The following is a 22,366-nucleotide window of genomic DNA, read 5'->3' on the forward strand; positions in this document are numbered from 1 at the left end:
ACCCCGTTGGTTCTGGAGAAACATGACCTGGTCATAGCAAATCTTTTTTTCCCCCTCTTTTGGTAACTTTTTTTTTAGAGAGAGAGGTTATTTATTTTAATTAATTTTTATTGGAGTACAGTTGCTTTACAATATTGTGTTAGTTTCTACTGTACAGCAAAGTGAATCAGCTATACGTATACATATATCCCGTCTTTTTTGGATTTCCTTCCCGAGTAGAGTTCCCTGTGCTATACAGTAGGTTCTCATTAGTTATCTATTTTATACATAGTATCAATAGTGTATATAAGTCAATCCCAATCTCCCAATTCATCCCATTCCCCCTTCCCCCCCTGATACCTATACATCTGTTCTCTACGTCTGTGTCTCTACTTCTGCTTTGCAAATAAATTCATCTGTATCATTTTTCTAGATTCCACATATAAGCAATATTATATGATATTTGGGTAAATTTTTGATGAATCAAAGTCAAGCCACCACCAATAACTATATTCAATATGACACGGGCGGGGGGAGGTCCTGACTCTGACCTTGGGGCTTCCCCGTCCCTCTTCTCTGAGATGCAGGTCTTTACGTTTCCAGGGAATCTTGCTCTCTCTTTATTTCCCTCATTCTCCTGTTTAGTTCTTTTTTCTTCCCCTCTTTTCTTCATTCCTCTTTCTTCTGTACTAGAAGTCTTCACGCTTTGGAAGCGGATTGGCGCGTACAGGTGGGGGGCACTTTCCCAGCGCACAGAGGCTGTTCCGGCAATGGGTATGTGGCAGATTTATGGCTTGTTGAAGGAAGGAGGTTTATGAAATGCCAGGCAGAGCCCTTCCTGCTCCCGAGATCATGCTGGGGTGGTTGGACCCCCAGCCTGCAGGGTAGATTGGGGCCAGGGTAGGGGTCTCACAGCCTGTGCCCGAGGAGCAGGAGCATGGCCACCTCTCGGGCACCATCCGTCCATCTGTCTGTCCATCTGTCCATCTGTCGAGAAGAGCACCACGTGTCTCCTTCACCCCCGCCCCCCAGGGCTGGTTCTCCGGCCTCAGCCCCGCAGACAAGAAGGAACACTTCTCCAAGGCCAGATGATTATCTGAGAAACAGGTTTCTCAGTCCCCCATGCACCCTTTGTTGTGGGCTTCACAATTTTTTCTCCTTTGTTCTTGGTTCTGTTTCTGCTCTGGAGAGATTTTTCAGTTGGAAGCCTTGGACTGAAGTGAGCTTTAAAATTGCCCCCAGGGATCAGACAGATGCTGGCCCCTCCCTGGTAGTGCTGGCCTCCAAAGTCAAGTCAGCGGGCAGTGAAGGACTGGGTCAGTCCAGGCCAGACCAACAGGAAATAAAGGTTTTCCCTGCCCCCCTTCTCCCAAACCTCTTCCTTCTCCCCTTTCCCTTTGCCGTGGGAAGTTTTTTCCCTCTCTCCACTTCCCCCATCCCCAGATGTCCGTGGACCTGATGCTCGTTGCCCTGTTCACCTATTAAAAGTACGTGGGAGAAAAAAGTCATTTACACCTTAGTATAAATTAGATCAGTAGTTTGCTTGTTCTCATAAGATTTGCTGTCTCAGTCAATGAAGAGCTTAGGGGCACAATATAGACATTCGGGGCAGTTCCAGGAGAACAGGAGTTAAGGATGGAGGGGCATGCGACCCAGGAGGGCCTCTGCAGAGCCCTGCACTCACACACCGAGCTGCCAACACTGAGTCCTCACTTAGCTTGCATCTGTCCATGTTCCAGAACAAAGGATTTTGAAAATATACAGTTGAGAGTGATTCGTGGCATTACCGGGGACAGGCAGTAGAGAAAACTGTGGCTGCTTGTCCGAGCAAGGAGGAGATACAGGGAGCTTTGTTGCACGGCTGACTCTAAATTTTGGATGTTGTTCTCGTGATGGGGTAGTTCTGCAGGTGGCCCAAGCCTGGAAGCAGAGCTGGCTTTTCAGAGCAGGTTCCCTCAGAGCTGCCCCAGGGGCAGTCAGCTGCCCTCAGAAGCAGTGAAACCTCCATCACAGGGCTTGAGATCTCCTGGGTTCAGCCGTCATCAGAGGAGGCCTTGCGCATTGTCGAGGGGTGGTGCCAGATCAGAGGCTCCGGGGTCCTTGGCTAAAGTGCACATCCTGGGTCCCCACACTCTGCCAAACCCTGGCACCACCCTTCCATCTGCTGAGCCAAAGAGCTCGGACCGCATCCCTCTTCTCCTGCGCTCCTCCCCCACCCAGAGGGGCCGAGGCCCTGCAGCCCGACCGCCCCACCTCTGCTCTGACCAGGTCCTCCACCAGCCTCGGCAGCCTCCATGCTCATGCCCCTCACTCAACGCTCATCCCAGCTCAGGGCCCCGCCTGGCTGCAGCCTCCACCTGGAATGTTCCTCCCCGGACTGTCCAGGGCTGGGTCCTCTCATGCTGCCGGGTCCTGCTCCAGAGTCTCCCTAGTTTGTCCAAGGTCACCCTGCAGACACGCAGGTCCCTGGAGGGAAGAAGCCTACGCCATGTTGATAGATAAGTCAACACTTTCAAGTGTCCTCTGGGACAATCCCTTCCACGAGCGTTTGTGAGCACGTACTGTGTGTCAGGGCCGAAGCACGTGACACCTCCCTCTCGTTGGGGATTCGGTGTGCGTGGATGTGCAGAGGCAGGCTGACCTTGGCCTTCACCTGGTAATGGCACAGCAGAGGCGTCTGCTGTCCCGTGGAATTTTAATTACTTCCAGGTGCAGGGATGCAGCCAGCCCGTCATGGTGACGTTCCACTCCGCTGTGGATGCTGGATGAAGGGGTCCCCGAGGCACAGCCTCACTGCGGTCCAGAGGGAGGAGGTGCCCACACCCCCCAGACCAGCTCAGCTTGGGTTGCTCCCTTCTCCTGCCCCCCTCAACTCCCCCCCTGCAGGGGAGCCCTTGCTCTTGAAAAGGAAGCACCAGCGCACATCCTTAGAAATCCTTTTATTTGCATGGAAACAGAGTCTGGGTGTCAAAGTCTTCCCAAGGTCTCTCTCTCCTGAGTGGCTATGAATGTCCCTTTCACGGAGAGGCCACTGTGGCCGCCCATGAAAAATCACCCACCCCACTCTCTGGGGGCGTCCCCCTCCCCTCTCCCCTGCGCCGGCAGCCTTGTAACTTCACGGGGACAGGGCAACAGCACTACTGGGGAAGCTATCTGATGGATGAATCGGCAGTCCCTCGCCCTTCCCCACTGCCCTCCCCTCCAGACCGTACCGTCTCCCCTACCAGACCCCTGGCGCCCTCGCCTGCAGGCCTTTCCCCTGCCTGGAGCAGCTGTCCCCTCCTCTTCATCCTCCTGGCTCCTGGTCACCCTTGAGGGCTCGGCTGAGAACCACTTGCTCTGGAGAACCTTCCAGGAGCTTCCGTGATCTTTCTTTCTCGGGCCTCTCCCTGGGTTTTCTGACTTTCCCCGGCAATGTGAGCGCCGTGCGGGCAGGTCTGTCTTTCCGTTTGTGTCTGGGGCTCACAGCTCTGTGGTTGTACACAGTAGGACCTTAGTAAACGTGCTGATTGCCCAGTGGAGGGGGAAGAACCCAGCTGCCTGGAGAGCCCAGCCCTGCTCCCTCCCTCCTGCAGCTCAGAGGTCTGATGACGGCTGGTCACTGGGCTCCTGTGGCGGTTGGACCAGTGGCCCCAGGACTCTCCCCAGCGGCCCCAGCGGCCTGAAAATGTTAAGACATTAGCTCCACCCTCCGGGCTCCTGGGAGAACCCGTTGGTGAAGATTCCGCACCTCCTTTGGCCAAGAGGCAGCTCAAGGGTTGGTTGAGTCAGATTAAAATCGTCCCCTCGTAACAGTGCTTGCTCTGCGTGGTGCTGGAGTCCGCAGACACTGGCGAAGCACACGTTATTCACTCATTCGTGCTTTCGATTAATATTGGGATGGCCAAAAAGTTCATTCGGGTTTTTCCGAAATGTATGGAAAAACACGAACGCACTTTTTGGCCAACCTAATATTTTTGCAACCTGCTGTGTGCTTTGCTAGGTGCTGAGAACACAGCCGAGAGAGACAGACAAGGGCCCTGCTTTCCTGGCACAGAGAGAAAGTAAACAGTCGGGTAACAAGTGCTGCTTGAAGCAAAGCGGGGGGCGGGGGGGAACAGGGAAGGCCTTCGGGAAAGGCGATACCTGAGCGGGAACCCCAGGGAGAAAGTTTTAACTCCTGTGAAGCCATTAACAAGTGTCTGGCCATGGAGAGGGGATCCCGGCCCTCATTCAAGGAAAAACAGTCCCCTGCTGGGGTCCCCAAAGTCAACAGGCCGTGATGGGAGAAGGACGGGTCCCTGCCCCCCCGGCCCCTCCCTTGTCAGCTGCTCCCAAATGTCACTGGCGCCGCAGAGGCCCGTCCAGATCCATGCCGGGGTCGCAGCCGACAGCGATGTGCCCGCGTGCTTTCTCAGGCTGGAGGGCCAGGCTGGTTCGGTACCCCCCCCCATAACAAGGCATCCTCCCCTACACGCTTTGCCCTACGAGACGATTGACATGCCTCTGCTCACACGGGCCAGGATCCACCTCAGGGCACCATGCTTCTCCCTTGCTCTCCTTCTCCAGGAAGGAACTGGGGGCACCGACATCCTCCCTGACAAAGGACAGGACGCTCTTTCTCTTCCGGAAGGAGCCGGGAGTGAGTTCTACAGGGAGGCGAGGGGTCTGGGGCTGAGGTCAGAGGTCAGCCTCTTGCCAAATGGGGCGGAAAGCAGGAAGATCTCAAGGCGCTTGCCCTGAGAATCGAGTTGTAGACTAAAACATGAATTAATTAAAAATTTCTCCTCCAAGGGACTCTCTTGCCACGTAGGGGTGGATGGAAGGGGCAGGAAAAAAGAAGACATTTGGTTTTCCAGAAAGCCTGATTTCAGATGTAATAATTCTCACACAAGAAGCAGGGAAGGTGACTCAGGCACTGCTTTGGGAAGTGATGGTGTCAGGTGCAGGCGTGCGGGCACCACAAAGGGGGCGGCCCTGGGCCCTCCAACATCTGCAGGATCACAGATTGTGGAGGATCTGGGCCGTGGTCGTGGTGAGCTTCTGGGGAGATTCCAGGACCACAAATTGTATAAGCGTGAGGGAGAAGGTCATATACTCTGGGCCCATTTTTAACCCTTTAGGGATCAGGTGGTGTGTGTGTGTGTGTGTGTGTGTACTTACTAACTCTACAGGACACGCACTCTGGGGTTTTGTCTCCATAAGCAAAGGGATGGAAGGGGCTGAGTTAATTCCTTGTGGGTTATTAATGCCTTCTCAAAAGTCAGACGCCGTTCTAGCTCACAGAGTCTCCTCTCTCTCTCACCCTCTCCCCTCCTCCCAACATTTTACCTCTTAAGAGAAAATGCTTTGGGGCCCAAACTCACTGAATCGTTGGCTCAATTCTGTACCTTTGTCTTCGTCTCGGTGGCTTACTTCTGGTGTCATTTTCAGGCACGGAAATCTGGAGTCACTGAATGAATCATGACAAAATAGCCTGGAGCTGACATTCTAGCCAAGGGAGGGGGTGGGGCGGACAAGAAACGAGACAATGAAGGGAATTATGCAGTGGATGAGGGGTGGGGTGAAATCTGCAGAGATGGACAGGGTGTTGGGGGGGAGGTAACAAGAGAGTGAGTGGATGAGTGAATGAATGAATGAATGTGTGAGTGAATGAATAAGTAAATGAATGAATGAATGAGTGAATGACTGAGTGGGTAAATCATGGGTGAGTGAATGAATGATGGGTGAGTGAATGAATGAATGAATGTGTGAGTGAATGAATAAGTGAATGAATGACTGAGTGGGTAAATCATGGGTGAGTGAATGAATGACCCCACCACCACCCCAGGCAGTGCTATCAGAAGAGCCTGGGGCCAAGAGTCCTCCAGGCAGGCAGCTGGGTAAGATGCCCCACCCCATGCACTGGGCTGGCATCTCAGGCAGCATCCGCTCCCGTGCTCCATGGTGGGGCAGGCAGCCCACGTTTGCTGAACCTAACACTCAGCATGGGGACCCTTGGAAGATGCCCTCAGGTGGACCAGGTGGTCACCCTCTGGGTCTCCAAATAGAGAGCTCTCTCACCTCCTCCACTCAAAAGCCGCTGTGACCAGCTGTGTAATCATATAAGCTTTGTAATTAAAGACTAAACTTTGTCAAAATATTTTAGGAACGTGTCTCCGATTGGCCCTAAGCAAAGGTGGTTTTCTCTAAATTGGTGCTGTACAGATAAAAATCCGATAAACTGGCCATTTTCCCTCAAACAGTAAAAAGGGTACCATGTAACCCTGCAGGTTATATGGTATGTCAGAGTTTTTGATAATAGTTTCCCTTTTCCTGGTGATAAAACTAATTTGGGTTCAATGCAGAAATCTTAAAAGACACAGAGAAATGTAAAGCAGAAAATAAACGCCATCCAATATAGTTTTCCTACATAATAAGAAAAGGCTTTGTAGCTAACCTGTTCAGTACCTCACCCCTGACCAAAGGCAGATCTGATCCTTGAAATAGGGCTTGTCTGAATTAAGATGTGCTGCGTACGTATAAAATACACATTAGATTTCAAATTGTTATAGGGCAAAAAGAATGTCAACTAGCTCATCGATAATTTTTTTATTGATCACGTGTTGAAAAGATAACATTTTCTAGAATAAGCTACATAAAATACTTTATCAATTTCCCTTGATGATTTTTATTCTTGTAATGTGGCTATTTCAGCATCGCAAATTACCAGTGGCTCACATCACGTTCCTATTGGACAGTGCTGTTCCGTAGGGCCCAAGAACCCACTCCTTTAGTACACCAGAAAGTTCCATCAGAGGATGAGGTCCAGGGTCCCAAACCTGGAGGAGGCCCGTGGTTCTGACCCGCAGCACCGGGGCAGGGAGAGCCAGTGCCTTGCTGGTGAGACTTCTGGTTCATCAGCTCACTCACGCCTCCCGAAAACTTTGGGTCATTGCTTTGGGCTGGGTGTCCAGCCAGGCAGGCCCCAGAACACAAGATGCAGTGAGCTTGTACCTGAGAGAAGCTTGCAGCCCAGCAGCTTGGCTGCAGGACGGAGACCCAGGACCTAGCAGAGGCCTGACACAAAACAGAAGCTCTGCACTGAATCATACACACCTGAAGGCACAACCACATGAACAGCAAGGTTTCCAGGGAAAGGCCATTCGTGGCCTCACAAAAAACCCAGAAGATCTTTTATTCCAGCCCTGGGGTCTCACAGGAAAGCATCAGGGTCTTCCCATAAAGATGCCTAAGCCTGGTCCTCTGTCCAAGGATTTCTGGTTTTGCTTGATCTTTGGGGAAGCTGTGTGAGGTCACACAGAGTGGTCCAAGAGGATCAGCTCTGGAGGGAGACCCAGGTCACCGACCTAGGCTGTGACGTCAGGGTCCAGCCTCCCGCGAGATGGGTCTTCAGGGAAATTAAGGGTTGTGTGTGGCCACTGACCCCAGGACAGCAATAATGCACATGTGATGCACTCCAAAACACACACATGCATGCATGGGGAGGATGCAGGCGGTTGGGCTGTGCAGGTGAGAGTGGTTGCTCCTGTTCACACGTTTCAAGGGCGTGGGCCGAGCTCCATCCCAGCTCCGCAGCCTGGGGGCCTCACACCACCTTCAGCCTGGAGCTCCTGGCTCTTACCTCTCAGAAGCTCTGTGATCTGGAAGGCTCTGCCTGGTGTGGTGTGAGCCCAGACGAAGGCGATCTGTGCGTGGGACTTGGAAATCCTTTGTTCTCTTGGGGAGTGCTGATGAAAGGGAATAGCTACTACTCAGAGCAAGGCAGGTTGAAGCTCTGCTATTCTTTCAAGACCCAAGAAGGAGCATTAGACCCCTGGGCAGGGCTTTCATTTTGAGAAGCGGGCAGTCAGCACGCTGTGACCGGAGTCTCCACACTCTGCTGGGCAGGGTGGTCCAGAGGCTGGCTCGGCTGAATCCTGCATCCCATCCCCGGTGGGCAGGATTTCTGGTGCCCAAGTGTCTGTCATCATGGGAATGAATATCATGATTCCTGTAGGGTCGCTGGGGAGGAGGGAGCAGCCACTGGAGACTCAGTCTGGACTTCTCCCAAGACCTCCAAAGAAAGGACCTTGGCCGGGGGTGGAGGGGTGACATCTGTGTGAATCCACTTGCAAATGGTTGTAATCACTATAAGAATTCGAGTTAATATTTGTAGAGAGCTTAGCACGGTGCTGGCTTGTAGTAAGCACTGCCCCACTGCTTGTTAAATAAATAAACATAAACAGGGAAATCTATATTGTGCCAAAGATGGGACGGGGGGGGGGGGTCGGGTTAAGAGTGGAGAAATAAAGTAGGAGACGTGAGGAAGACGGAGCAGAAATGGGCCTGAGTGCCTGGATGGAGCCAGCAGAACAGAGATGAGTAATGCCAACTGACTCAGGCCAGAAGGGCTTCCAGGAGGAGGTGACGGGCTGGGTTCTAACTTACCCTGGGCATGTTTTGAGAGTTCCTAGGAATTCTCAGAAGGCGGGCCTTGGGTTAACAAAACACATAAAACATCTGAAAACCCTCTGATGGAAACAACACCCATGGAGTCTGTGTGGGTGGGGGAAGTCCCCCAGACAGAGCTGCATGCTTTGGCTACATTCCACAACTCTGGGCTGGCAGTTTCCGTGCCCAAGGAGTCTCCCATCCAGCTGCAGCTTGCCAGCTTCTGCTCAGAGGTCTGATATCATTCGAAGGAAGGAAATGACAGGGGTTCCGTCTCCCACCCACCGTATCTCAGTTACACATTCCCCAGGCACATCTTCCCTGGGCATAATTACACCCTGAGTCGCTTTTAGCATGTTAGGTCATATACCTGTGGGGTGTTCGTTTCTTTCCTACAGGGATTGCCCACCAGATACTCGAAGGGGGCACAGGGCCAGCGGGGGATGGGTGGCCATTGGCGCTCATAATAGCCCTGAGTCATGAGCTGCTCACTTCTTCCACACTCCTCTCCCCACCCAGGCTGCCCGTGAGTCAACGGCATTTATTTAGCACCTCTGAGTGCAGAGATCTGTCCTGGGAAGAAGGCTGCCCCGTGCAGGGGTGGCCAGAACGAGGGACAGAGCAGCCTGGTGTGCCCTGGGCTGTGCCAGCCCCTCCACCAACTGAGAGCAGCCCTGGGGGGGCATCTGTGTATTTTGTAAAAACAAATCATAACTCCCAGCTCGTGTATCTCTAATAAAAAGCCAAGTACCTCTCCAGGCCTCCATTCCCATCAGAGAAATGGGGGTGGTAAGATCAGCCTCCTGGGTCTTCCTTGCAGCCTGGGAAGAGGGTTCTCCACAGGGAGGGGTTTTGCCCCCAGGGAACACCTGACAATGTCTGGTGATGTGTTTGGTTGTCACACTGGGAGGGAGATGGTGCTGCTGGCATCTAGTGGGAGGAAGTCAGGGGTGCTGCTGAGGATGTCACAGGGCGCAGGGCGGCCCCAGGACAAATGACCATCCAGCGCCAGATGTCGACAGAGCCAAGGTGAGAAGCCCCGCCGGAGAGCGCCATATCAGAGAGAACTTTGCGGGAAAAATCCCTGCCCCGGGCTCACTATGGCCTCATTCCGCTCGCTGTGCAAAGCTTGATTTGCTCTCCCGGGGAGGCTCAGACCAGTGCCACCGAGCAGGAAGAATGCGAGACGTTCTCTCTTTCTCGTGCACAGTTCTTTCTTTCTCCTGCACAATGCCAAGGAGATGAAACTGACGTTGCAAAGAAAACACCACTGGAAAGGGCCCCCTCCTGAGCCACTTACAAAGGAGGCATTCACCCGGTAGCATGCTCGGCCTCCTCTCCTGCGTTCCTTGTCACTCTGTGCTTGCACTCCTGGTGACTATTAAAATGTCAGCAGAGATGAAAGTGCCTAATGGTGGGTGACATCACAATGACACGAAAAGGCAACACGGTGGCAGAAAAGGGTGAGCCGTGAGGCCCAGAACTTCCCATAATAAAAGGTACCACTTAAACTAATGAGACCGGTTTTTACTAATTCATGAGCGGGGAATTAATCCTGCTGGTGAAATCAGTCCCTTTGGATCTTTAACGGTGAGAATCACTGAGTCAAAAAGAAGAAAATGCAAAATTAATGAAACAGTTTATCTAGAGGATCTGTTTATAAGCAATTAGCGATTCAGAGTAGAGACAGAATCCCAACATGATGGCCCGTGAGACAGTGTAAGGCAGGGAACCCAGGAGGTGAAATCATCACCAGAACAAAAGGGACCCTTTAAAGTCCTTCTAACTTAAGAGATACCTCAGCTAGAAGCATCCCATTCCTCCTTCCTGATGTGGTGGGAATGTTTTTACTACTTGTTGGTCCCTGGAATCCCAAGACCCAAGAACCCCCACCCCCACCCCCCGGCCCAGGCCATAAGTGGCCCGGGGACGGAATTGATCCCAGCTGGCCCATGCTTGCACCTGCTCTGTGCAGAGGCCACCCTGCATTTCCCCTCCCCTTGATGAAGCATTTCTACACCGTCCACCTCAGAAGCTTAGGGGAGGGGGCGAGAGGAAGCAGATGCAGGGAGCGGGGCAAAGCAAGGAAATCGACTGTATGTGGCAAAGAAAGTGATGCTTTACAGGCAAGCAGATGTCTTAAACCTGGCTAAGGCATGAATCACAGAAACAAGTGGAGAAACACAGCTTTTGGGGCAAAGCCAGAGGGGGCGCTCTCTCCGGAGGAGGTGGGAAGCTGCCAAGCCTGAAAGACTGTCCCCCACCCTGCAGCCCCCAGAAGGGCTCAGGCACAAAGCCCCCAGGCCCTCCCAGGGTCAGCAGTCAAGTGTCACCAGCCAAACATTTGGAAATGCCAACGTACCTAGAATTGAGGAATTACATCTTTCCTCTTTTCTTCACAGATTATATCTCGTAGACTTCCACAAGACCCTTTGCCACATGAAAATAAATTTAGAAAGATGGTACATTAGGGTTACACAATCTTGGTTGTTTACCAACACGGATAAGAGAATGAAGTTACATAATCTTCTGTGTGTGTGTGTGTGTGTGTGTGTGTGTGTGTGTGTGTGTGTGTGTGTGTGAGAGAGAGAGAGAGAGAGAGAGAGAGAGAGAGAGAGATTCTTCCCAGCCCTGAAAACTTGAACTTCTAGGGGCAAGGTCTCCCTGGCGTGGCAGAAACTGTGGAGGACTGTTTCCGGCCTTGGGCAGCCTAGCACACTTCTCCAAACCTACTCTAGCTGTCCAAGGTGCAGATAAAGAGTCCTTTAGGGCCACTCAGCTCCCATTGGCAAGGCCAGCCCAAGGATGGAGTAACCTTCTTGCGTTTCTCCAAGTTCAAGAAATTCATGAACTTGAGCCTAAATGGGGGAGGGAAGAAGGTCGACAATGACAAGATGATAGTTTGTAGTAACAGTGGTGGCCACTGCCCAGCCTCCCCTGTGCCCGGCACTGAGCTGCAGCTTCACACACACTAGATGCTCACGGGAGAAGACGGAGTCTCTGTGAGGCTTAAAGAGCCTCGTCCAAGGTCACAGGGCTGGAAAGTGCCAGAGCGGGAACCCAACCCCATCCCATCTCCCCCACCCCATCCTGTCTGATCCCAGAATGCATTCTTGGAACCACAGCAGGTTGATGACATCATGGCCTTAGAAGGCAACTTTATAATCATTCTTTAGAATCATTTCTGTAGGCCCTGAATGTTCCTCCGTGGCCATTTGACAAGCAATTATTGAGCATCAACTGTATGAACCCACTGTAAAATGAGGTGGAGTAAAGAAAGTGCTGTAGTCAAGGTACAGACAGGTTCTTGGGCCTGAGTGATTGGGTGAGAAGCAGTCCAGGATGACTTCTTGGAGGAGGTGGCATTTGGCACACACACCTTGAGGATCTAATGGCATGCAGAGGGGCAGAAAAACGGGAGACTTCATTACCACTGGGCAGGGTTGCTAGTGTGGCCCCCGAGGGCTAAACCTCAGCATGGTTGCCCCCAGAGACCTGCATCCCCCTCCTGCAGGGATGGAGGGTTAAAAATGTCCTGAGTGCCAACTGTGTGCCCGAGCCCTGCTAGTCCTGGGATGAGACCATCCAAGTCACCGTCCCTCCCTCAGGGAGGCAGCAGAGCATCATGAAGGAGTGCAGGCAACTCTGCATGAGCTCCCCCCACCCGCCCACACTTCCTTGGCCTCCGAAGTCCCCAGCCCCCTCTGCAAAAGGAGGACCAGGGTGTGGGGTTAAATGAGATGAACTGTGTCCCAGACTCTGCTCCTGCCTAGCTACAGAGAACTAAACATTCCATACATGGGGGCTGCGGGCAACCTTAGGGGGCTCCGGGGAGCTGGAGCGGGCATGCAGAAAGCAGGGGAGGCTCCCCCGAGGAGGTGAGAGCTGAGTGACGGCCGGCCGGAGTCAGCCAGCGGGTGGAGCGGGAAGGGGCAGGGAGAGCATTCCTGACTGAATTCAATCTCAGAAGCGTGTCTCCCCTGCAAGGTGACCCGCAACTGAACTGCGAGGAGCAGAGACTTTTCTGCAAGGTAGGGGCTACTGGACCTTTCCTCCCTGACGTGAAATCCGGGCCACCAAGGGGCGCTTTCCCCGGATAAAAATAAAACTTGGAGGGGCCCGCAGGAATGGAATACTTTCTTCCTGTGTTTAAATTTCTACGGAAAACCTGACCCGCGTGGCCGCCGCCCCGGCCATAAGCGGGCGCACAGCGCGGATTATCTTTCTTGGAGGCAAAGGAAGCCGGCCGGCGTGTGGGCCCCGCGGGACCGGCAGGGTGGGCGCTCCCGCACCGCAGCGCGCGGGGCCGGGGCCGGGGCCGGGGCCGGGGCCGGGGCCGGGCGGCGCGGGCGGCGCGGGCGGCGGGCGGAGCGGGAGGCCCGGCCCCCCGCGAGCCAGCGCGCAGCGAACGCCGCCTGTCCGCTTGCAGAGGCCGCCGGGGCCGTGGATGGGGAGGGCGCGCCGCCCGGCGGTCCTGGCGCACAGGCGGCCGCGATGAGGGTCAACGAGAAGTACTCGACGCTCCCGGCCGCGGACCGCAGCGTCCACATCATCAACATCTGCGCCATCGAGGACATCGGCTACCTGCCGTCCGAGGGCACGGTGAGTGCGGGCGGTCGCGATCCGGCGGGAGGGCCGCGCACCTGCGCCGCGCCCCGGACGGGCGCGACTGGTGGGGGGCGGGGCGCGTCAGGTCCGCGGGGCTCGGGGCGCGTGGGGGGGCGGCCACCGGCCCCATGTCCCAGCCCGCAGCCGCTTCGCCCGAGCGGGCCGCTGGGGCCCCGGGTGGGATAGCCGCCTCGCCCCGGGAGGGTGGCAGCCTCCAGGCCCCCCGCGCCGCCACCCTCCGGGGACCGACCTGTACGGGGCGCGGAGTCCCCGGGGCGGCGCGGGGTCCGGCACGGGAGCTCCGCACACCCCGGGCAGCAGGCGGGCGCCGGTCGCTCGAGACTGACTTTCCGCGCTGGTCCCGGTCCCCAGCCCGGCGCTCGCGCCCGACCTGGATGGTAGCCGGGCCGCGTGGGCCAGCGCCTGGCCGACCACGTGGTTGGGTCCCCTGTCTGGGGTCCCCGGTACCCCCACCACTCTCTCTGGGGCGGAACCCAGCGGTCGTAAGGATCCCCGGAGGTCAGAATTCGCCCAAGTGGGTTTTGGCTTAACGCTGGAACGAAGTTTGCCTGAAGGGGGAAGGGCTGAGACCAGCGCCCTCAGCCGGGGAGCCCCGCTGCCGCTCGTTCCGGGGCCAGAGAATAGACTCCCCTTTCTCCCCGGTGCCCACACAGCCACTGCCAAAGCCCCTCCCCAGGAGATGCGGAGACCCCAGCCCCGTGTTTCCCTCTGACCAAGCCCAGGATTGCCCTAGACTGCCTCTCTAGCCTCGGCCGGAGTCCGGCCGGGCATCCAGGGAGGTGCCTGTGGGGTGCGGTCCGGGAAAGGCAGAGACCCTCCGGCCTTGCACCCCCTGGGGTCGTGACTGGGCTCCTGTGGGCTTTGGGGGTGTCCTCTACAGCTGGGCTTGCGCAGAAATGCTGGCAATGTTAGGGACCAGTGTTGGTGGTGACCTTGAAAGTTTAGGGTCATCATTTCAGCGCACACTGTGTGCCTGCTGCGTGCCAGGCCCTGTGGGATCCTGGACACCACCAGAGCGAACGAGCCGGGGAACCCCGCCCAGCTGGGGCTTAAGGAGCAGTGGTGGAAGTTACCCAAGACAGCGACAAGGGACGTTTCCAGAGCGATGGGCCAGCCGCTGTGTGTTAACTCCTTTCACTCTCTCAGTAACCGTATGGGGTAGGTGCTGTTACCACAGATGAAGAAACTGAGGCCAGGAGGGGGCAGATGACTGTCCCATGTCACCCACCAGCTGGGAGGAGAGCTAGGGAGGGCCAAGACACAGAGGCAGGTGACCACGGACAGCCTGTTGGAGGGATGAGCATTCTGGAGGAGAAGGGGCCAGTTATACCCATAATGGGGTGGGGTGGGGCCTTTCACACTAGGAAATCACATATTTGAAGACCCAGAGGTGGGAATGAGGGGGACACCAGTTAGGAGGCATGAGGTAGGGGTGGCAGCTAAGGAAATGGAGAGAAACAGACATTCCAAGGTAGACCAGATTCAACTTGAGAATGAACGGGCTGTGAAATTAAAAATGGAGCCCTTAACAAATGGCCCCTGGGCTCTGGAATTTTAGTTCAGGGACCCGTTGTCCATCCCAATCCAGAAATTCTCGGCTCCCCCAAACTCTGTTGAGGGCCACAAAGTCTGCAAAGAGGCAGCTCGGCTCTTATTTCAAGCTTTTCACAGCCCAGAAGCAAGCAGACAAGCCCAGAGGAGACTAGTGACTTATTTTGCACACAACTCTTAACGGTGGGGAGGCTTCAGGTATGACGGGCTTGGAGGGCTGTGAATCAGGAGCACGTGGGCGCAGGAAGGAGGGCTGAGCGGCATCCCACCAGAGAAATGGCCACAGACAGGCTGGAAGCAGTGGCTTTAGGAGCTGGGGGCCTGTCCGTGCAGGGCAGGCAGTGTGCCGGGGAGAGCCTCCGAGGGCATCCCCGGCACAGCTCAAGCCAATAATTGTTGCTCAGTCATTACTTTGAGTCGCCCAGCGAAGGTGGCTCTGTGCAGGCAAAAAGGCCAGAGGGCGGGGACTGCATTTCAGAAAGTTCCCAGCCCTTCCCAAATATGCATCGCATACTTGGGGTGTCAACGTCATTTAAATCGGCCATCAGAATACACCCCTCTCAGGCAGGCTGCGGTTTCCAGCCCCTGTCTCTGTGCCTCTCCTCCCTCTGTCATTCCCAAGTTCAAGGGTAAAAGTCATTTCATTGTTTCTGTAAAAAGATGTGTAAGTGATGACTCAAAAGCTAGAGCCCAGGTTGGGTGCAGTTTCATTAAACTTAATTTCATTAAGTTTTCTTTATGTTAATCTTTGAGTGTTTCTACTTTCTTCCTTCAAACTGACGGCTGTCAGTGGCCCGGGATCTGTGTCCCAACAAGCCCAGACACCCCAGGGACAGGCACCCGATGCTGGCATCTGCCTGCCTTCAAGATAAGAGCATCCTCTTTATCTGCTGTTGGCGATGATCTGTTGATAGATCACGGAATTCGCCCAGTAATCATAAATTGATATGCAGTGTGAGTGATTTAATCTAAATTTTTTTGGAATAAAAGTGTTTTAAGAGTGATGTTCCCTTCGGAGTTGAAATTCAAAGAGTCCCAAAATGGAAAGAAATTTTGCAGGTCACCGATTTCATTTTCCCCATGAAATGGAAAAAGTGAATACAGTAGATTCCCTTAGAATGATCGTTGAGACGCTCCCTGACTTGGGCTATTTCACCCAAATGTGTGAATTCCGTTCCTGGAGCTCCAAACTCCAGGTAAGAAGCCAAATTAAAGAATGCACTGGATCCTGGCTATTGAGAACAGACTTGTGGTTGCCAAGGGGGAGGGGTTTGGGGAGGGATGGAGTGGGAGGCTGCGGTTAGCAGATCTAAGCTATTATATAGAGGATGGATAAAAAGCAAGGTCCTACCGTATAGCACGGGGAACTATATTCAATATCCTATGATAAACCATAATGGAAAAGAATATTTTTAAAAAGAATGTATATATATACATATATATATATATCTGAATCACTTTGCTGTACAGCAGAAATTAACACAACATTGTAAATCAACTATACGTCAATAAAAAATAAATAAATAAAAAGAAAGAATGCACTGGGTCCCAGTCTAGCGACCAAGGTGTGGATACAGGGCTCCGTTCTCCTCTTCTGCCCTTTTCTAAGAGTCTGGGGAGGAAGTTTGCAGAGACAGGTAGACTGCCCTCTCGCTGTTTGTGGTATTTGGGTCAGGGCACACCTGCTGTGAAGGGGACTTTTGGCCCCTGACCTCTGCCCACGTAACCTCAGACAGCCATCTTTCTACCTTCCTTGGGACAGCTCAGGGGTTCATCTTCAAAATACGTTCAGTTCTCCCATCACACTTGGTCCTCACAAGAATCCTGTGACCTAAGTCGAGGAGATGTTTTTGTCCCCACCTCACAGACGGAAAAACTGAGGCTCGGAGCTGGGGGGTGTGGTGTTTAAGCTCTGGTCTGGCTGGGTCTCAGCTTTGATGTCCTTGATCTGGTGGCCCCTACCAGTAGCAGAGTGCAAACCCCACACCTCTGTCATTCATTCCCCCATGCATGCCTTCATTCCAGAACCGTGCGTTCGGTGCCGAGCATTAAAAAGATGAATGAGAAATCCCTCGCCCTTAGCAAAAGTGCACCAAGAGGTCACTGTCCCTTTCTTAAGGATACAGAAAGGATATTCTGAAGCTTTCCCAAGCCTTTGAATTGGGAAGTCAGGCATTCAGTCTAACCCATATCGCTCCCACTGCAAGTTAGATCTTTGCCTTTTTGTCCTGTCCTGCACAAGAAAAGCAACCACTCTGGCTCCAGGGAAGGGCCCCACAAAGTCACATGGCCACCCTGACAGCCTCTGTGGCCACCCTTACAGCCTCCTCGCTGTGCATCTACCTCCCCAGCTCCCTCTGAGCCCCACTCAGAATTGCTCTCCAAACCCTGCGGGCCTACCAGCCTGTGTTGAATGTACTAGGAAGAGAGCCCATACTTTCTGTTTGAAGACTGCGCGCCCCTTACACTTATTCGGGTAGGATCATCCCCAATTTTTAAAACCAAGATGCAGACAGACAAAGCAACTTGCCCAGGATCACACAACAAATTAGTGACAGGGCCAGGTCTTGGGGGAGGATCTGGGACTCTCATAGCAGCGCTTGGTTCTGCCTCTTGCTGGACCTGCTCCCTTTTCCACTGCCACCATCTTTAACTTATGGTCCACTTCGACCATGAGATTATTTTTTCCTGTCCTCCCCTAGTTCTTTACTTATGCCATGTTTCAGTTCCCAATTAGAGCAAATTTCTGTTGGGGGTTCACCGTATCCCAGGCCCTGTTGTAAACCCTTTACATATATTAACATGTTTAATCCTTCCAACAACCCTTTGAGGGAAGTCATATTAGTTGAGGGAGGTCTGTTTATTCCCTCTGGCCCTCATTTTACAAAGAGAAGTCCAGAGGTACAAAGATATTAAGCTACGTGCCTAGGGGTAACACAGCTAGAAGTGGCAGAGCTGGTCTTCAGATGAAAGCAAAGGACACCCATTCTTGTCTGGCCTCCATGCTACCACTCCCCCTAATGGCAGGAGATGTTTAGGGGATGTTTATGTGCTCCCCAGACTGTCAGACTCTGAGGGTCCTCGATCAGGCCCCAGTGGATGGATGGGCGTTCAGTTTTGAACCTGGTAACATTTTCTTGTCTTGTGTTGGTGGGGAATTCTCTCCTTACGTTAATTTCCCTGCTCTCTGACTTGATGGGGGTCACTCTGAATTTCCTTCCCATTCACTAAGGACTCATTGGTCCACTTTGCCCAGTACCAGCCATTATTCCAGCCAACCAGGAGCATTTCTGGGACCCACACCAGGTGCTGAGCCCGCTGTGTGTGCAGCAGGTCCTGGAGGGAAGTGCGTTAGGGGCAGTTCCTGGCCCAGCCCCCGGCGTCCTGCCAGCCTGCTGAGGGGCCCCCGTGAGTTAAGAGGTTATGTATGGACGGCTCCGAGGCAGTCCCAGGGCATGAGATCTGGAGAGGTCAGGGACCTCAGATCACAGAGGACAGGGGGTGTGTCAGTGCTGGGGCAGCTGGGGAGAACTACGAAGGACAGAGGAGGAAGGGAAGGCGTGCAGCTGGGGAGCACAGCACGTGCAAAGGCAGGGAGGAGGGGGTGCGATGCCCTGCCTCCGGTGTATGCCGGGGTGCGGGGTGGGAGAGGAAGCTGGCGAGGTGGTGCAGGCAGGAGACAAGGATGACCTCTCCGGCCCTCGGGAGCGGCACACGGCCCCTGGCTCAGCTCACAAGATCCGCGTTCCCCGTTTGGAAAATAGGGATGAGCCCCCTATAGAGACGCTGAGAGTCTGGAGTGCCCAGGATGCTGGCGGCTGGCGGTGTGACCTGCCCGCCCAGAGCCCGCGTGTCCACCTGGCTCTGACCACCTCCCATGCTCTTGCCCTGCCCGTCAGCAGCAGCGTTATTCCCCAGCGCTAGCCAGCGTCTTCCACGTTCCCCCCAGGCAGCCTTCGGGTCTGGCTTTTCTGCCCAGTCTCCTGCGAGGAGAGGAACCACCTTTAGCGGCCAGCTCCCCGCGACGCTGCATTTCTCTGCCCTTCCTGATATAATCCAGGAGAATGAGCACCTGCCTTCACACCGGGATGGAGGGCAGGGAGGCGGGACGGGCCCGGGACGCCTGTCCCAGGGGTTAGAGGGAGAGTCCGCCCAGCCCAGACGTTCTTTTACTCAGTCCTCCTGGCTGCCAGTGGGGGCGGCTTCTATTATCCACCCACTTTACAGAGGCAGAAACCGAGGCCCAGAGAGGGTAAAGCATCCCCCCAGGACTCGTAGCTGGAGAGGGACCAAGCCTGGACTTACCTGAGGCCTCTCGCTGCCCAAAGCTCCCCTCCACCCTGACCTGACCTGTGTTTCCAGGAGCAGTGAGGGTGGAACTGCAGCTCAGCTGAGCGGCTACACTCACCCTAACAGTGTCCAGTGGGGCAGGCCATTGGGGATCAGCCGGGGAGCAAGGGCCCAATCGCTTCACCCGCGTGAGCCCCAACTTCCTCCGGGTCAAGTAGCCCTGATTATAGTGGCCCTCACGCGGGGACTCCGTGAAAGGATGTGCCCCATGCTGAGAAATAGTGTCACCCCAAGTCCCTGTTCCTGTTGAGGAGGGCCGCCCTGGGTGTGCAGACAGGATTGCAGGCTGGGCTCAGCCTGCCTGCGCTGTCACCTCGGGTGCCCCTCACCCACCGGGCCTCAGTTTCCCCTGACAAATTGAGATAAACAACTCTTTCCCGCCTCTCCTGCAACATGACCCACCAAAGACGCTGGGGTGGCCCATGGTCTCTATCCTGGGCTGGTGGGGGCTGGGCTTCCCTCCTCCCACCCAGGCCCCCAGCTCTCCCAGCACCAGCCGCCCGCCTGGGTGTGGGCCTGGCTCCTTAGCCCTGGTGCAGCTCCGAAGACTCTGAATGGTGCAGAGTTGCTCATGTGACCTCTTCCCAGCATGATTTTATTTATTTTCTCTTATTTCCTAAGACCAGCTTGCAGCAGAACCTAATACCCTCAGTAACCAGCCGAGTCCCACGGGGATGCTGAATGGTGCAGAGTTGCTCATGTGACCTCTTCCCAGCATGATTTTATTTATTTTCTCTTATTTCCTAAGACCAGCTTGCAGCAGAACCTAATACCCTCAGTAACCAGCCGAGTCCCACGGGGATGCTGGAGATCCAGGTGTGGCTTTAGCAGAAGCCATGAACCGTGGCACCTGGACTTTGAATCCTCCACCCCAGGCGGGCTCCCGTCTCCTTGGCCCCCTGGAGTCCTTCAGGCAGATAAGGATAAGGAAACCAAGGCAGGACTGTATGTGCAGCGACCCACCCTGAATCACTACCGGCCACCGCCCTCCCTCCCCCACCTCGCTCTGGCCCCTGAGACCACCCCCCCAGACAAACTGCGGTCTGGGAGTTGACTTGGGAGAGTCCAGACTAACACAGTGGTTGCCTGGCCCCGACCACACAGCTAATCAGTGGCAGAGCCGGGCCAGGCGAGGGCCGGTACAGTCCCGCAGCCACCCTGACACGACGTTGCCACGCCTGCTGGCCATCAGAGGTTGCGATGTGCAGAACCTGAGCTCAGCTCCGCTCTGCCTGGGACCCCGTGGGCCTGTGCGAAGAGCACCCCCCGGGGGGTTGGCCGTGCAGATTTCACATCGCATTCCAGCCGCCTGGTCCCTCCCGGGCAACCTGAGCTCGCTGGGGAGAGGCGGGGGGCCTTTGCGTATGAGCACCCAGCCTGGCATCTTCATGTGCCGTGAGCAGCCACGTCTATTGAATGTCAGCTCCTTGAAGGCAGGGCCTTCTGCAGTGTTCTCAGCCATCTGGGCCCCTAGTGATCACACGGCATGAGTGGAAAGAGTTGGGGAGGGCAGGTGGGTGGCCAGGTGTCTTGGAGACGCGCTCCCCTCCGAAGGCCCATCCCTGAGCCCTTGACGGCGAGTGGCTTTCTTCTTCTCGCCCCGCAGCTGCTGAATTCCTTGTCCGTGGACCCCGACGCCGAGTGCAAGTATGGCCTGTACTTCAGGGACGGCGCGCGCAAGGCGGACTACGTCCTGGTGTACCATCACAAGAGGGCCTCGGGCAGCAGGACCCTGGCCAGGAGGGTCCAGCACAGCGACGCCGGCCTGGCCGCCCGCAGCGCCCGGCAGGACCGGCCCCTGCCCGGGAAGGCGGGCCCCGTGGGTGCGGGCGAGCCCGAGCCCCCGCTGGACTACCACGAGGATGACAAGCGCTTCCGCCGGGAGGAGTACGAGGGCAACCTGGCGGAGGCCGGCCTGGAGCTGGAGCGGGACGAGGACGTAACTATTCCCTCCTCCCGGGCGGGCGGCCGGGCGGGCGGGAAGGGCCTTCTCCCGTCACCTGCTCTTAGAAAAGCGCCGAGGCCAGCACCCTTCTGCGCGAGTGTGGGGAGCCCGAACCAACGGCCTCCCCACATCTGACCCGGGGAGGGGCTGGCCTTCTCGGCAGTGACCTCCGGGGTCAAGGCATTTCCTGCTCTGGTCAGTTCCTCCCCTGGGAAGATGGGCAGATGACCGTTTCACGGGCGGAGGACGAAGGTCTCCTAGGAGTCTCCCTGGCACTTGACCTTGGCTTCACGGGCTTCGGTTTCTCAATCTGTCAAAGGGGGAGGTTGGCCTGGCTGATCCCCGGGGGCCCCCCGGCGCACTGAAATCTGTGACCGTAACACTGGTTTCCAGAGCTTCTCTCCTTGGCAAAGCCTGAGGGTCTTTCTAAGGGAAGTTTTCTGGGGAGAGCAAAAGGTCGGCCGCCTGGCCGGCTGGCTGCCCTGGTGGCAGAAGGCACGGCAGTGCACGGAGAGTTGACCTTGGCAGCCCTGGGGACAGCGGGGCGGCCCCCTCAACTTCTCAGCGGGTTTGCTGATGCTCCCCTGACAACTCCTTAACGTCTCTGTGCACGGTGGGGTGGGGAGCATTTCTCCCATGAACAGCGGGGGTCAGTCCTCTAGCCCGCAGGAACTGTCGCTGTGTAGATTAACCAAGAATCAGCCAAAGCCTCTACAACACGTTAGGAGCAGAAAGAGTCGTCAGCAGGTTGACTTAGGGACCCATGAGTCCATCGTGAATGTTTAAAATAGAAGTTGGTCTTAGTTGGCTATTTTCATCAGTGAGAACCACCGCGTCCTTAGATAGTGAATGCCTTGGTGATGAGGAGACTTTTGGGGGTACCTAGACAAGAAAGCTACAATAGCGGAGCCGGTGTGAACGCTGTTTCACAAGATGATGTTACTTCCCCTGAAAGCAACCAGATATGCTCAGCGGGCCTCATTCTACCTTGACCTGGTTGATGGTAGAGGCGTCTTGCTCTCAACAGGGACCACCCCTCTGGGTGAGGCTTTGGCTGCCGGCAGGTGTTGGTGAGTTCTGGCTGTAGGGTTGGTTCCCACTGGAGTTGCGAGGGCGCGAGGGGCCTTAAAACGCTTTGATGATCAGGAAGCAAAGGTTGGATCCTGACCGGGTGACAGAGAGCCTGTCTCTCTGACTTTGAGGGCCGCAGCTGCAGACAGGCCTGTGCTGGTCCTTTGGAGGTTTCTGTCTCACTTTGTCTTAGACCTGAGCTGAGGCCGCTCGGGAGAGAGAACAGTCATTCACGCTGACTTTTCCCAGTCCCGCCCTGCCAGCCCCACGGCTTTTTGTCGAAACAATACTGCTACGATACACGCTTGACTTCAGAGTGTCCTTTATAACTGGAGGAACAAATGGCCTCCGTTGGAGGCAGGGGAGGCTGGAGGGAGGCTGGTGGCAGAGGCCTCTCCTGGGAGCTGTGATCTTGGGCACAGTGTTACG

At 55.2% G+C, this 22,366-nt stretch overlaps 1 protein-coding gene across 1 annotated transcript in view; it reads left to right on the forward strand.

The window, feature by feature from the left end:
* The first annotated feature begins 12,598 nt into the window (after positions 1-12,598).
* ANO1 (anoctamin 1) overlaps positions 12,599-22,366 on the forward strand; it is a 90,279-nt gene continuing 80,511 nt past the window's right edge. Inside the window, exons 1-3 of the mRNA XM_068555710.1 lie at positions 12,599-12,667; positions 12,821-12,993; positions 20,528-20,860. Coding sequence (XP_068411811.1) covers positions 12,886-12,993; positions 20,528-20,860 — 441 coding nt within the window. The 5' untranslated portion in view covers positions 12,599-12,667; positions 12,821-12,885. The remainder of the gene's footprint in view (positions 12,668-12,820; positions 12,994-20,527; positions 20,861-22,366) is intronic.

The sequence above is a fragment of the Eschrichtius robustus genome, chromosome 11, assembly GCF_028021215.1.
Source record: "Eschrichtius robustus isolate mEscRob2 chromosome 11, mEscRob2.pri, whole genome shotgun sequence".
NCBI lineage: Eukaryota > Metazoa > Chordata > Mammalia > Artiodactyla > Eschrichtiidae > Eschrichtius > Eschrichtius robustus.